At 44.2% G+C, this 16726-nt stretch overlaps 1 protein-coding gene and 1 pseudogene across 5 annotated transcripts in view; one reads left to right on the top strand and one right to left on the bottom strand.

The window, feature by feature from the left end:
* The window catches only part of ATP6V1E2 (ATPase H+ transporting V1 subunit E2), a 147175-nt gene that overhangs the window by 114994 nt on the left and 15455 nt on the right, over positions 1 to 16726 (bottom strand). For 2 of the 5 annotated variants that reach the window (XM_086701173.1, XM_086701172.1), the window contains exon 2: positions 9299 to 10432. The exons of 1 other annotated variant lie outside the window; for it this stretch is intronic. In XM_086701173.1, coding sequence (XP_086557299.1) covers positions 9649 to 10329 — 681 coding nt within the window. In that variant the 5' untranslated portion in view covers positions 10330 to 10432 and the 3' untranslated portion in view covers positions 9299 to 9648. Of the gene's footprint in view, positions 1 to 9298; positions 10433 to 16726 lie in introns of those variants that run through there. 2 more of the 5 variants (XM_086701170.1, XM_086701171.1) reach the window with 1 other exon arrangement.
* LOC112868975 (small ubiquitin-related modifier 2 pseudogene) lies at positions 1258 to 1605 on the top strand (annotated as a pseudogene).

Here is a 16726-nt window from a genome sequence, read left to right as displayed (position 1 = left end):
TGGAAACATGCCTTGCCCTTGGCTGGAAAGAGGCCAGCAGATTTGTAGTTTAACCTCCCCCATCCCCTGTAGGATATAGCCCTGCTCATGGCCCCCATAAGAGGGGCAAGGACCCCAGAGGCTAGCATGTCTTGAACCAGGTAGGCACGAGAAGGAAGCCTGGAAAGAGAGATCAAAGGACGTCAAGAGTCAGCAATAGTGGGTGAGGCAAGCAGTGGGAAGCTGGGAGTTTCAGGGGTCCCAGGGAACTTGGTCATCAGGCCGTCATTCTTCACTTAACAGATGGAGATATGACCTGCCAGGATTACACAATTGTCAGGGAGAGTAGGGGTGAGTCCAATCCAAAGCCCAAGGGAATCAGTGGAAGACCAGTCTATGATTCTGCAGAGCCAGGCTTCATTCATTTAAGATATGCCCAGTGTCATATTTGCTTACCAGATCTTTCTTTTCTTATGGGGCCAGAGCCAGTACCCTATCCCCAATTCCATCCCACTGGGGGTCAGTAACCCTCATGGCTCAAGGTGAGAAAAATCTGGGAAGTCACAGGGGTGGGGGCGGCTCCCTCTCCAGGAAAACAAACCCAACCTCCAAAATACATGAAACAAACCAATGGACTGAGAGTCCAGGGGTGTGTCCAAGTCCAAGAATTCCAGAGCCCAGTGAGGAAAGTTTCTAGAAGGCAGGAGGAGTCAGGAAGAGGCAGGGTTTGAGTGGTCCAGAAAGACATGCCGTAAAGAGCCAAGAGAAAACTGTATGATTCCATAGGTATACTAAGGGCGCAAAGTGCTAAGAAGTGGAGCTAAGCCCAGGTTGATCAGTTCCGATGGCAGGGAAGTGTCCTTAATAAGGAAAAAAGGAGATGGGAGATTGGATAGATGATTTGTACAAACAGTGCATTTAAGTTCCAACTACTCAACACAAAGGTGACGTTAAAGGTACTTTCTGTAAGTCATTGACCCCGAATGCCATAGGGCACCCAGGGAAGTGTTGCCCAGAAAGAGACCTGTCCATCTGTCTGAGCTGGCTGATGACTGGATATTTGCTTTCCTATTTCTACGGGGTCCAAGCGGTTTCTTTTGAGCAAAGAAGGAGAGGCAAGTGCTGTTCCGGGGATCTAACAGAGAAGCTGGTGCATCTTACACGGTAAAATGAGCTCATGTCCTGCTTCTGCTGCTTCTGGTGCTGTTTGTGTGCTCCTTTGCTGCAAACCTGGTACCTGTTCTGTGAAACAGCAGCAGAGGACGCGCCAGCCTCCCCATGGCTGAGGAAAAGCCCAAGGAAGGCGTCACGACTGAGAGCAACCATCACATTTGAAGGCAGCGGGCAGGATGGTACTGTGGTGCTCTATAGGATTAAGAGGCATACAGCACTTAGTACACCAATGAAAGCTTTCGTCAATGACACACAAGGTTTGTCAATGAGGCAGCTCAGATTACAATTTGACAGGCAACCAATCAGTGAAACGGACAGACCTTCGCACTTGGAAATGGGGGATGGAAATACAACTGATGTGTCCCAGCAGCAGACAGGAGGGGTCTACTAAAAAGGGAAACTGCCACTTTACTCCAGAACTCTGTCCCTCCAGACCAAGAAGACATTCTCAATTAAAAACTGCAATTTGGATCCACCACATCCTGACTCCTACAGTATAGTTTTCTCTATTCTTCCATTTTCCCCTCTCCATTCCTCTATTGTACATAAAGTGTGCATGTACAAGAGCATATTGCGTGTTTAAAAATTTTTTAACGTTTACTTAGTTATTTTTTCAATGTTCATTTATTTTTGAGAGAGGGACAGAGTGCAAGCAGGGGAGGGGCAGAGAGAGAGGGAGACACAGAATTCGAAGCAGCTTGAACTCACGAACCACAAAATCATGACCTGAGCCAAAGTCGGACGCTTAACCGACTGAGCCACTTAGGTGGCTCAAGCATATTATGTTTTTAACTAAATGGCCAGTGGTATGTTGTGATTAACATCAAATGGGGATAAGATGGGGAAAAATACTGATTCTATGAAAACAGCCCCCTTTTCCATGCTCATTCAGCTCTTGCCTTTACATCCTAGGAAGTTATTTTGTTCTCATTGTTTAACAACGTAAGAATTCTTTGATTGGAGAATTTTAATGTTTTTCATTTGTCATTGTAAAACCAAGGCAACTTTGTAATTTTCTAAATTTCATAAATTATAATTTTTTATAATTTTTTTGCACGTAGCCATTACATGTGGGGCAACCCATCTTTAAGTAGGGATAAATTATTCTAAAAGAAATAAATCCTGGGTAGTTTCCTTCAAGTGTCTTGAGGTGTAAATAAACTTCTTGTTTAAATAAAAATGAGGTTGTGTGTCTTCCATGCTTGCGAGCCCTGAATGACTACCCATTGTACTTAGAATAAGCCCAAATTCCTTACATGCCACCCACGAGACCCAGTATGATGGGACACTGACCCTTCTCTCTTGCCATCACTCACTTAGTAAAGCCCCACTGACCCCCTCTCTGCTCCTCAAACCGGGAGAGCTGTATGTGGCTGGTGCCTTATACTTGTAGCTCCCTCTGCTCCTAAAGTCCTTCCCTTTTGCCCACCCTCCCCGTATGCATGGGGATGGCTGACCGCTTCCCCTGCTCTAGGTACCCAGGGCCCTACCCGAGCAGGGGTCACTGAAGGCCTCACTGTCCAAAACCCTTGACTTCTTTATGGCACTTAGATCACCCCGAAAGCACCAGCTGTCTGCTTGTTTGGGGTCCCCTCCCTAGCCCTGACCCCTCCCACTGGTGGCCAGGCCACCCACATTAGAATGTTCCTTTGTGAAAGCTGGGCGTTAACTGCAAGGGACGCGCTGCCTGGCACAGAGCCTGACATTTGGTGCCATTCAGTAAATATTTGTGGAATGAATGGATGAATGAATGAATGAATATGATGTCTGCTTATTTGAATTCAATTGACTGAAAGAAAACCCAGGACTCAAATGCCAAACGGGGAAAAATAAGAATCTTCAAATACTCACTTTCATCTGCCTTTTGCAGTTGAGCACCAACGAGTCATGCTTCTACTTTTTCCTCTCTTCCCTCCTCCCTCCCCCCTTCCCCTTCTTGCTTCCACGGAGGTCCACTAGGGTCTGGGCTAAGTGCTGTGTGATGGTCCCCGCTTCCCCCCACTCTGATCCCCAACATGCCTCCCCAGGCCTCCAGTCTTTCCCTGGATCCCCCTCAAGTTACATCCCTTGTGCAGTCACCCACAGGTACCCCTTCTCTGTGGGCCTTCACTGTGACTGAGCCCTGAGGTCAGGACACCCTGGGAAGGAGAAATGAAAGATTCTCCAAGGAATCAGCCATGGCCATGTGTTTGCTAACATGTTTGTCTAGAGTCAATGTTCTGGACGATCTATACAGCAAGTTTTTCATAAAATGAATGACAACAACCTTGTCTTTTCAGGTGTCTTCTTTGCAGTCCCAGGAGTCTTATCAGCTGATTATGACTCTGGACTGCTTCCTTGCTTCCTCTAAGCTTCAGATTCAAAGGAGCATTTGGCTCTCTCAATCCCTTCGAGTTCTAAATCTTCTGTAAGCACCAGGACACGAATCCATTCAGGCTTGGTAGCAGCCACGATGAGTCAAACCCTCTGTGGGCTCATCTCTCAGTGACAAAACATCATTCCAGGGTGTGGGGGAGGGTGTGGTAATCTGGGCCGAGGGTCTGCCAGGACTCTCTCTTGGAGCTGGGACCCCTTTGGCTGTGCCTGCAGTGAGAAGCCTTCCAGTGAAAGGGATGCTGTCCTTCAGAAAAGGCCACTGGATGAGCTGTGGGATTGTATGGGAAAGCATGGGGTGCTCTGACAGCAAAGGTTTATCATGCTTTGGAATCGAGTTTAGGAAGGTGGGGTGGGAGGAAAGACTCGATCCTTTCCCAGTGCTATCAATAACAGGCATGATTTCAGAGATGAGGTAATGGACTGAGAGGGCACAGGGAAGGATACAGAGGAGTGCAGAGGAAGGGGGCAAAGCCCTAAGCAATTTCCCCCAGAGAACTCAGCAAAGGGCTGCACCTGCTCCCCAGAGGCATGGGGAGTTGTGGTTGGCCCAGAATAGATCTGATGACCCACTTCTGGGGGTCCTGGGACCCCAGAAACAGGAAGCCCTGCAGCATTTTCTTTTTTAAGTTTATTTATTTATGTTGAAAGATAGAGAGAGAGAGAGAAAGAGAGAGAGAAAGAGAGAGAAAGAGCAGGGGAGGGGGAGAGAAAGAGGGGGAGAGAGGGGGAGAATCCCAGGCAGGCTCCACATTGTCAGTGTGGAGCCCGATGGGGGGCTCGATCTCATGAACTGTGAGATCATACATAACCTGAGCCAAAACCAAGAGTAGGATGCTTAACTGACTGAGCCACCCAGGCACCCCCCCCCCTCCCCCCGCAGCACTTTATCTAATCTGCTGGTCTGCTTTCCTGGTCTCCTCTGAGGTTTTACTCCTCTGAGGTTCTAGCACATGCTCAAACATCCCCTCCATTTCTGCCTTTGCAGGTAACTCAAAATTGGAAAATTAAATCTATGTTCTCCTTCCACCAAACTACCCCTGCCAACAGGATTCCTGGGTCCCTGGGGCAGAGGCCTCAGGGAGGGGCAGGGCCTGGCTACGGTGGGTGTTCAGACCCCCCCAGCCGCCCCCCAGCAGGGAATGAGCCTGCAGAGGCAGCCTCCCCATAAGCACAGCCTCTGTCTGCATCAGCGGCAAACAGTTTCCCTTGCACCTCGCAGGGAAGTGTTAATGAGGAGAGCGGTGGGGAAGGGTTGCGCCTGCCTGTGGTTGTAACAGTTTGCTCCTTTTGGCTCAAAGGGACTGAGGAGCTTACACACGTCTTCTTGAGGGTAGGACAGTTACCATAATAAAGAATGTGTGCACATTTATACCGGCCAACTAACCAAAAGTGCCCAGTGCAAGCATTTCTAAAGCAAAGACTCCTGCACGAGCACAGCTGTCAGAATGCAGCTCAACCCACAGGTCAAGGCCAGTGTTGAAGGCTAAGGTTTGCCTCTCCCATGGTTGAGGTCCCTGGGGAGGACCCAGCCCCTCCACAGCCCCTACCTTTGCACTCAGGTCCAAAGCAAAGTTCCTCCCATCTGGGAGGGAAGGGATGCAATAAACCCACAGGTTTGTCCAGAAGGTAACCAAGCCCGACTGAAGTGAGGCAGGGGACTGTCCTGCTTGAGCTCGGGCTCCGCCCACCTGCAGCCTCCCAGGGGAGGAGGAGGGCACAGTACAGAAGGATGTTCTTGTCAAGGACCGGTCCTGGATTACAGTCCTGGCACTCTTCCCCTGGCCCCCATCTCACACACTTGCCTCTTTCTACGGCACAATCTATGGGTTGAAGAGGAGAAAGACTCTGGAGGCCTCCATCCAGAAACCAGAGCCAGGTGGGGAAAGAGTATAACAACCCCAAAGTCTGTTCAGAATCTACTACAACCACACCCAAGGTCAGCACTAACTAACAAGGGAGCAGGAAACGGGAAGAAAAAAGAATCAAGACGCTGCCCCTGCCCATAAGGAGCTATGTCTAAAAAGATGGGCTGGGGCGCCTGGGTGGCTCAGTCGGTTGAGCGTCCGACTTCGGGTCAGGTCATGATCTCATGAGTTCGAGCCCCACGTCAGGCTCTGTGCTGACAGCTCGGAGCCCTGGAGCCTGCTTCAGATTCTGTGCCTCCCTCTCTCTCTGCCCCAACCCACTCGCATTCTGTCTCTGTCTCTCTCAAAAATAAATAAACATTAAAAAAAATTAAAAAAAATAAAAATAAAAAGATGGGCTGAGTAGAAAAAGCAGTTAAGAGTAAATAAAGGTGATACATGAAAGGTCCTCATCAGGAACTGCATAGTGCTTGCAGCCAGGGACGGTGAGGGAGCAGTGCTCCTTAGACACCGGGGTTTTTGTTCCACTGAGGGGACGTTATGAGGGAGGAGACTGGAGCCCAAAGGTTGAGAGGCTGAGGAGGAGAAGTTTGGGGAGAAAGAGAAAGTATCTAGCAGCCTCGGGAGACAGAAAGGTTTGGGAAAACATAGATATTTTAAGTGGGACTTAAACTCCTCAACTTAACTTTGCACAAAACCTTCATAAAATCCACCTGTCAGTTGTTTTGGAGATGAATTAATGTCAGGAGCCCCACTGATGGATCGAAGGCAGCTCAGATGGCCAGAGCTGGGGCGGGCAAAGGGGGTTCAGACACTCCTGGATTACAGCAGAAAGTGGGGTCTGGGTTTCCGGAGGGGAGGCGGCTAAGGGCTTGGGCAACAGGGAAGGGAATGCTTTGCCGGGCCTGCCTGGCATGACGGCTATGGCAGGAGGGGGAGGGCTCTGAGGAGAAGAACATTCTTATAAGAAAAAGCTGTAAGAGGATGCAAAGCTACCAGAATGCCTCAAGCCTGAACCAGTGGAAGAGTCTTCTGGCAGACAGAGTGAGGGGCAGAGGGCGGTGGTAAGACGTAAGTCACTAATTCTAGTCTCTTCCAGCCTGTATATCAGTGGATGTGACCTATCTCACAAAAGAGCTGCGTAGGTTATTTATCATCTCTCACTTGGACTGGTAAATAACCCCCAACAGGGCTCCTGCCTCCAGCCTCTCCATCCCTCCAATGTATTTTCCACACACAGTGACGCTAGCGTAGTCTTTTAAAAGTCCAGCTCTCACGATTTCACTCCTGTTTAAAGTCCTTCACGGGGCACCTGGGTCAGTTAAGCATCCGACTTCGGATCTGATCATGATCTCACGGTTCCTGAGTTGGAGCCCCGTGTCAGCCTCTGTGCTGACAGCTCGGAGCCTGGAGACTGTTTCAGATTCTGTGTCTCCCTCTCTCTCTGTCCCTCCCCCACTCACGCTCTGTCTCCCTCTGTCTCAAAAATAAACATTAAAAAAAATTAAAGTCCTTCAATGACCGCTCATCACCCAGCCACCAGAATTAACCTAACTCCTGAGCAACGCACACAGCACCTCATAATCAGGCTCTGTGCCTCTTTCCAGCTTCGTCGTGGTCACTTTGCCCTCATCCCTCAAACTTCACCACACTGAACTATGCACAGTTCCTCTAACACAATTTGCTTTTTCACACCTCAGGGCCTTTGCATATGCTTCCCTTCCACCCTTTGCTTGAAATGCTTACTTCGGCTCAACTGGCAGCACCCCAGAAGCCTTCTGTGACCCTCTCTTCCCATTACTATATTCTCACAGTACCTCTTACACAACTCTCAGCTGGCACTCGCACACTGTATTCTTCACAGTCAGCACCTAGCACAGGGCCTAACTCATTGCTGGCATTCACAAAATGTTCGATAAATGACTGAACTCACAACTCAAAAAGACCCACACAGAAGACACCCTTGGCAGAGTCTCTCTCGCTGACACCCCCTTTCCTCTGAGAACTGCCCCAGGTGTCATGTGGACCAAAGGTGGACATTTGACCTAAACTGGACCAAACAGATCCCCTCTCAGGAAAGTGGAATTGGCTCCAAGAGAAGTAAGTTTGTTTCTGGAACTACAACATGCAAACTTTAGAATGTAAATTTTCTGAGGCATGTCCACCCCACCGTTCAAATCGTGCAGTAGGGAAAGTCACTCCCACAAGAAAGAAAATAAAACAGCCGGCTAGAGGATTTCGGATGGCTTTCAGGTTCCCAGGTCCAGCCCTCTCCTGAGACCGTAAGACATTCCTATCCCCAGGCTCCGTGAGACACCCCTGTTTCCTAATAATGTCTGCTACTTTGTGTTTGAGATTCCAAACATTTCTGTTCCTGACCACATAAGCCGAATTCTGTCCTTGGCAGAGCTGCTTGGGGATTCTTTTCTTCAAAAAATTTTTATGTTAATACATAAACCACACTTGGGCATAGATTAGACTGTAAATCAATAAACCCGTGCAGAACTAGCAACATGATTTACAGGGCCCAATGCAAAATGAAAATACCCTTTGTTCAAAAAGTACAATTAAAGGTCCTAAAATACAAAGCTTTTTCTTCTGTAGTCTCTCTTTTGACTTGTCATGGTATTTATTTGCTATTTAATGGCTAAGTAAATAAATATTAACATTTTATTTTTTTAATGTTTACTTATTTTGAGACAGAGAGACAGAGAGACAGAGAGAGAGAGACAGAGCATGAGGGTGGGGTGGAGCAGAGAGAGAGAGACACATAGAATCTGAAGCCAGCTCCAGGCTCCGAGCTGTCAGCACAGAGCCTGACTCAGGGCTTGAACTCACAGACAGGAGATCATGACCTGAGCCGAAGTCAGAAATCCAACAGACTGAGTGAGCCACCCAGGCGCCCCAATAAATATTAACATTTTAAATCATTAACATAAATTTTATCATTTATCTTTATATTGCATAATACGTGTATGGAGAATCACCAACATATACAATCTGTGTTTCTTGGTTTCTCCTGGAAGATATGTCAAGCCGGCCAAAGAGCTGAGCCTAAGTCCCCCGCAGGCACTGAGCTGTGTGATGGAGAATTCCATCAGATACTGGGAGACTTTCCGGGGCAAGTGCAGCCCCTCAAAGCTCCTGAAGTTCCCAATCTGAGACTCTGGCCCAGCAAGCTTGACAGCTGCTGGGTCCATCTTCCCATCAGCCCCCAGGTCCACGTGCTATGTCCTGGCTGGAGTCAGGGAGGTTAAGCCAGACATCTCCCATTACAGTGGACTGGCCAACCCAACCCACAGCAGACAGGTGAATCCCAGGGTCTTTAAACCTCCACACCCGGATGTGCTTAGCATCTGGTGGGCAAGAGACTCACCCTCACCAACTCACTTGCTGAATGTGCCATGGATCTGCCATTCTGGGGCAGAAATGGCAACCATCATGCCTACCTCTAAGATTTTACAGAACATGCACACACCGTTGACCCTCCCTGCATGCACACCGGCCCACACCAGCCCTCACCAAAGGCAGAAAGCAGCACTGTTCACTGGGTGAGGGAGGGGGAGGCTGGGTCTCAGGGCACCAGCAAGCTGGGAAGTGAGTGGTCAAGAACCCATCCAGGGAGGAGGGTAGGCTTCAGTAGCCGGTACCAGGCATGAGCCAAGGCTCCAAGCCCCTGGCACAGGCTCCGAAGACCCATCAGGTTTCACTTGTAATACACACCTTCAAAACTAAGAATTTCAAGGCCTTGGCTACAGAGCACTAAACCCTGAGTGCCGGGCTCTTCTGCTCATGGAACCATGTGTAACTATGCTGCTCATACACCCTGTACACACGAGAAAGCTCTCTAAATCCCATTAAATTACAGAAGCACAGAAAGCTGAAGGAAAAGAAGGAAAACACACTTCAGATAATATTGACAATCTTTAGAGCACTCAGACCCACAAGCCATTAATATCATGCCCATCTCATCTGAAGGACAAGCTAAAGAGCAGATGTCTTCACTCCCTTCCATCTAGACTGTTGAATTGACCAGAAGATGCGGTATGTGTGGATAAACCAGAAGTAGATTTCTAAGCGTTTTCAGGTTTTATTCCAAAATACAATGCCTTTAGCCATTCAAAGGCTATTTCGTGAAAGTACATAGAATCCTATCAAAGCAGCAAAGAGGAGGAAACATTACTAGTTTCCTTTGCCCTAATAACTTAGGCTTTTATGGCTGGACAATTCAACATGAGTTTCCCTTCTCAGAGGCTTATATAAAAAACTTTCTGTTGGCATTGGCTCCAAACAAAGCCTTTCGTATATCAGGCATCTTTTGCTGGGCTAAGAGATCCAGTCGGCTTTCTAGGGTATTCGAAACCTTTATTCTCTGATTGCCGCTGTAGACCTCCACTCCTCCAGCTGTGTTGGTAGCCAGGTGCACCTCTTGATCCACTTGGACTTCCACACATTTTTGGGAGACCATCATGTATTCAGGGATGGCTTTTTGCACTGCAGCCTCCACCAGGAGGAGGTCTTGTGGCCTGCAGCGTACAATCGCCACGGGCTCCAGCAGTCGGAGCAGACCCTGAAGCACTAGCTTATCCAGCAGCCCCTGGTAGATTGCTGGATCTGCCACAATCCCACTAAGTCTCAGCTTTGCGTCATTCAGCAACTCTGAGATGAGGTCATCTCGGGCTCTCAGGACTTTCAGCCTTGCCTGATTCCTCACGGTAGACATCTGGATCTTCTTCTGCTGCTCTATCTGCTTCTCCTTCTTCTCATAATACTCCATAATCTTCAGTCGTTGGGTTTGCACAAGATGTCCTTTCTCAATGTTGAACTCTTCCTCAGACTTGGCATCTATTTCTTCGGCCTTCTCATTGGCTTCCTGCTCAATGAAAGCCATCATGTGCTTAATCTGCTTCTGCACATCGACATCACTCAAAGCCATGGTTGTTCCTGGAAAGGGAGGCAGAGGGAGAACCGGCAGTCCCTCTAGTTCCTTTGATTTAGGACTGCGTTTCAGGAATGACCTTGGAGTTTCACTTCCTTAGCTATGGAGTGCATAAGGGAAGGAAGGAGAGAGTCAGAATCCAAAAGGAAGGATTGCGAAGATCATCTATCACTGTTCATTTCACAGATGAGGAAACTGAGACCCAGGAAGGAAAAGCAACCTGTCCAAGATCATACCCTATAAGAAAAGAGATGTGAACACAGGTTCCCAGAGTTCTACCTCTGCTACACTCAACACTTTTGCATCATCAAATGATTAGAAAATTAGGGTATGCTTAGTCCAGAAGATTTTTAGACAGTGATGGCTTAAGACTCAAATAGCAAGTTGAAGGGATGAAATACCAAATTAACACAGAAATGGGAAGTGTATGTCCATTTTGGTCTGGAATGGGCTGGGGGGAAGTATAAGAAACTCACTGTCAGATGGGATTCAATCCAGGAAGGCTGTCTAGAGGCAGAAGGGTTTCAAGACCCCTCAACTAATACAAAAAAGCAGAATACTAGTAGACAGATGATGCCATCTTGGAGAGAACTGGGAGTGGGAGGGGTTGGGGGTAGTCTTTTCACCTTTTCACTGGAAGTGTACATTTGAATCACCTAGGGAAACTTTCAGAAAAACAGATTTCTAGGCCCCACTACAGACCACTGAATTAGAATCTCTATCAATAGGGTCTGACAATCTACATCTTAAAAAGCCTTCCTGGGATGCTTAATGAGCTCAGAAAAAATATACATGAACAGAGTAAGACTAGCAACAAAGAGATAGAAAGTATTGAAAAGAACCAAACAAATTTTGGAGCTAAAGAATGTAACTGAATTGAAAAATTCACTATAGGAGTTCAACAACAATCTTAATTTAGAGAAGAATAAACCAACAAATTCAAAGACAGGTCATTTGAAATTATCCAGTCAGAGATACACATTAAAAAAAACAGTTTAAGAAAGCCTAAGGGACATATGGGATATTGATAACTGAATCAATATATGCAATATGGGAGTTCCAGTGACAGAAAACTTATTTGAAGAAACACCCCAGGGGCGCCTAGGTGGCACAGTCGGTTAAGCGTCCGACTTCAGCCAGGTCACGATCTCGCAGTCCGTGAGTTCGAGCCCCGCGTCGGGCTCTGGGCTGATGGCTCAGAGCCTGGAGCCTGTTTCCGATTCTGTGTCTCCCTCTCTCTCTGCCCCTCCCCCGTTCATGCTCTGTCTCTCTCTGTCCCAAAAAATAGATAAATGTTGAAAAAAAAAATTAAAAAAAAAAAAAAAAGAAACACCCCAATGTTGGAAAAAGGAAATGGACATCCATGGTCACAAATGAAAATGAGAAAGGAATCAAGACACATCACTAAAACCAGTCAACAAAAAGGAAGGCAGCAGGAGAGGAAGAGGAGCAAAAAAGCTACAAGACATATAGAAAACAATGAACAAAATGTCAATAGCATGTTCTTCCCTATCAGTCATTACTTTAAATGTAAATGGAGTAAACTCCCTAGAGTGGCTGAATAGGTAACCTTCTTTTTTTTTTTTTTTATTATTTATTTATTTTTTTATTTTTGGGACAGAGAGAGACAGAGCATGAACGGGGGAGGGGCAGAGAGAGAGGGAGACACAGAATCGGAAACAGGCTCCAGGCTCTGAGCCATCAGCCCAGAGCCCGACGCGGGGCTTGAACTCACGGACCGCGAGATCGTGACCTGGCTGAAGTCGGACGCTTAACCGACTGCACCACCCAGGCGCCCCGGTAACCTTCTTTTAAAAAAGGATTCAAGGGGCACCTGAGTGGCTCAGTTGGTTAAGCATCTGACTTCAGCTCAGGTCATGATCTCATGGTTTGTGGGTTCAAGCCCCATGTCGGGCTCTGTGCTGACAGCTAGAGCCTGGAGCCTGCTTTGGATTCTGTCTCTCTCTCTCTCTCTCTCTCTGCTCCTCTCTTGTTCACTCTCTCTCTCTCTCTCTCTCAAAAATAAATAAACATTTAAAAAAATTTTTTTTTAAGATTCAAATACATGCTGTCTGTAAGATACTCACTTTAGATTTAAGGACACACATAGGATGAAAACAAAAGAATGGAAGGAGATATTCTGTGCCAATAGTAACCAAAAGAGAGCAGGAGTGGCCATACTTAGGTCATATAAAATAGTTTTTAAGTTAAAAACTGTTACAAGGGACAAAGAAGGATATTTTATACTGGTAAAAGATAATTTTACTAGGAAGATATAATAATTATAAATATAGATATATGCACCCAATATCAGAGCACCCAAATATATGAAGTGAAAGTTATCAGAACTGAAGGGAGTAATAGACAGCAACACAATAATATTAGGAGATTTTAATACCCCATTTTATTAATGGGTAGAATATCCAGACAGAAGATCAACAAGGAAACAGAGGGCTTGGAACAAAAATATAGACCAAATGGTCCTAACAGACATATAGACATACACAGAACAGTCTACCCAACAACAGCAGAATCCACTTTCTTCTCAAGCACACATGGCACATTTTCAGCATAGATCATGTTAGGTCATAAAACAAGTCTTAACAAATTTAAAAATATTGAAATCATATCAAGTATCTTTTCTAACCATGATGGAATGAAACTAGAAATCAATAGCAGAAGGAAAATTGGGAAATTCACAAACATAGAGAAATTAAACAACACACTCTTAAACAACCCATGGGTCAAAGAAGAATCCAGGGGCGCCTGGGTGGCGCAGTTGGGTAAGCGTCCGACTTAAGCCAGGTCACGATCTCACGGTCCGTGAGTTCGAGCCCCGTGTCGGGCTCTGGGCTGATGGCTCAGAGCCTGGAGCCTGAGCTTTCCGATTTTGTGTCTCCCTCTCTCTCTGCCCCTCGCCCGTTCATGCTCTGTCTCTCTCTGTCCCAAAAAAAAAAAAAAAAAAAAAGAAGAATCCAAAGGGGAATTAGAAAATATCTTGAGATAAAAATTAAAATACAATATATCAAAATTTATGGTATGCAACAAAAGCAGTACTAAGAGGGAAGTTTATAGCAGTAAATGCCTACATTAAAAAAAAAATAGTCAAGGGGCACCTGGGTGGCTCAGTGGGTTAAGCGTCTGACTTCGGCTCAAGTCGTGATCTCATGGTCTATGAGCTAGAGCCCTGCATCTGCTCTGTGCTGACAGCTCAGAGCCTGGAGCCTGCTTCAGATCCTGTGTCTCCCTCTCTCTCTGTCTCTCCCCCACTCACCCTCTCTCTCAAAGATAAACATTGTTTAAAAATTTTAAAAAAGATAGTCAAACAGTCTAATTCTATACCTCAAGGACCTAGAAAAAGAACAAACTAAGCCCAGAATTAGCAAAATAAAGGAAATAAAGCAATAAAACTAAAAGTTGGTTTTTGAAAAGATGAACAAAATTGACAAACCTTTAGATGGACTAAAAAACAAACAGAAGACTCAAAATCAAAATGAAAAAGGAGTACTAATGCAGTCACAGAAATACAAAAATAAAAAAGGATTATAAGAGACTACTATAAACAGTTATACACTGACAAATTGGAGAAACTAGAAGAAATAGATAAATTCTTGGAAATATACAACTCACCAAGACTGAATTATGAAGAAACTGAAAACCTGAACATATCTATATAGTAAGGGGATCGAATCAGTAATCAAAAGCCTTTCAAAAAACAAAAGCCCAGGACCAGATGGGCTTCACTGGAGAATTCTACCTAAAATTTAAAGATTAATGCTAATCCTTCTCAAACCCTTCCAAAAAACTAAAGAATGGGGAACATTCCAAAGTCATTTACGAGGCTGGTACTAACCTCATACCAAAGCCAGACACTCCAAGAAAAGACAACTACAGGCCAGTATTCCACTGAACATAGATGCAAAATCCTCAACAAATACTAGCAAACCGAATTCAACAGAACATTAAAAGAATCATACACCATAACCAAGTGGTATTTATCCCCACAGCGCAAAGATGGTTCAACATACAAAAATCTATCAATGTGATACACCGCATTAACAGAATGAAGGACAAAATCACATGATCATTCCAAAAGATTCAGAAAAACATTGAACAAACTTCAGCATCCTTTAATGATAAAAACACTCAAAAACTAGGAATAGAAGGAAATTACCTCAATTTAATACAGGCCATATATGAAAAGTATATACAGCCAATTTCATACTCAATAGTGAAAAACCAAAAGATCTAAGTCTTTCCTGTAAGAAAGATCTAAGTCTTTCCTCTAAGGTCAGGAACAAAACAAGGATACCAACTCTTGCCACTTTTGTTCAACATACTATTGGAAGTCTTAGCTATAAGCAATTAGACAAGAGAAAAAAATAAAAGGTTTCCAGATCAGAAAAAAAGAGGTAAAATGATCTCAGATGACATAATCTTGTATCTAGAAAACCCCAGTGATTCCACAAAAAAACTGTTGGAATAAAATAATTCAGCAAGTTTGCAGGATACAAAATCAACATACAAAAATCAGTTTCTATACACTAACCATGAATGATGCAAAAAGGAAATTAAGGCAACAATTCAGTATAATGCTAAGAGAAATAAATCAGTCAGAGACAGACAAATACCATGTGATTTCATTCATATGTGGAACTTAAGAAATAAAACAAATGAATAAACAGGGGAAAAAAGAGAGAGAGATAGAGAGACAAAAATCCAGATGCTTAAATACAGAAAACAAACTGGTCCTTGCTAGAGGGGAAGTTGGTGGGGTGTGGGTAAAATAGATAAAGGGGATTAAGAGTAATGAGCATTGAGACATGTATAGAATTGTTGATGATTCGTTATATTGTACATCTGAAACTAGTATAACACTGTGTTACATATTGGAAGAAAAAAAAGATGAAGCCAGTTGATAATGTATGTAAAGTGCTTAGAACAATGCCTTGGAACATAATAAGTGCTATTATTATTTCTACTACTAAAAAAACAAAAAGGAAGAAAGAAAGAAAGAAAGAAAGAAAGAAAGAAAGAAAGAAAGAAAGAAAGAAAAAAGAAAAGAATCCTATTTAAAATATCATCAGAAAAGAACAAAATACTAGGAATGAACTTAACCAAGGACACCAAATGCTTGTACACTAAAAACTACAAAACACTGCTGAAAGAAACTAAATTAAGACACAGATAAATGTAAAGACATCCTATGTTCATGCATTAGAACACTTAATATCAAGATGTTCATACTAACCAAAGCCATCTACAAATTCAATACAATCTCTACGAAAGTCCCAATGACATTTTTTTGAAGAAAGAAAAAAAATTCTAAAATTCATATGGAACCACAAAGGACCCTGAATAGCCAAATAATCTTGAAAGAGAACAAAGTCAGGGGCCTTACTCAAAACATATTACAAACCTACAGTAATTAAAACAGTATGGTACTGGCATAAAGACACAAATATAGACCAATGGAGCAGAATACAGGCCCTAGAAATAAACCTACACATATATCATACATGATCTCTGACAAAGGTGTCAATACCACACAACAGGGAAAGGACAGTCTCTGACAAATGATGCTAGGGAAACTGGATATCCACATGCAAAAGAATAAAATTGGACCTTTATCTCACACTATACACAAAAATCAACTAAAAATGTATTAAAGACTTAAACATAAGACCTAAAAGTACAAAACTCCCAGAATAAAACATAGGAGAAAATCTTCATAATATTGGTCTTGGCAATGATTTCTTGGCATGACACCAAGGCAACAGACAATAAAAGCAAAATAGACAAATGGGACTACATCAAACTCAAAATATGCACAGCAAAGGAAAACAACCCTATGGAATAGGAGAAAATATTTGCAAACCATATAATTGATAAGGGGTTAATATCCAAAATATACAAGAAACTCCTACCACTCAATAACAAAGAACAAACAAAAAAGAAACAAGTTAATGAGCAAAGGATTAGACATTTCTCCAAAGTAGACATACAAATGCCCAGAAGGTATGTGAAAAATGCTCAGTATCACTAACATCAGGGAACTGCAAATAAAAACCAGAATGAGATATTACCTTATACCTGTTAGGATGGCCATTATCAAGAAAGAAAGAAAGAAAGAAAGAAAGAAAGAAAGAAAGAAAGAAAGAAAGAAAGAAAGAAAGAAAGAAAGAAAGAAGAGAAAGGGAGAAAGGGAAAGAAAGAGAGGGAGGGAGGGCAGGAGGAAGAAAGGAAGGAAGGGAGGGAGGGATAAAGGAAGGAAGAAAGAAAAAGAAAAAAGAAAATAACAAGCGCTGGCAAAGATGTGGAGAGATTAGAACCTTTGTGCACTATTGGTGGGAATGTAAAATGGTGTAGCAGCTATGAAAAATAGCACGGAGTT

The sequence above is a fragment of the Puma concolor genome, chromosome A3 (genome assembly GCF_028749965.1).
Source record: "Puma concolor isolate L17-30 chromosome A3, mPumCon1.1.hap2, whole genome shotgun sequence".
Classification (NCBI taxonomy): domain Eukaryota; kingdom Metazoa; phylum Chordata; class Mammalia; order Carnivora; family Felidae; genus Puma; species Puma concolor.
The sequence above is the reverse complement of the archived record's forward strand: the minus strand, read 5'-3'. Positions and strand labels throughout refer to the sequence as shown.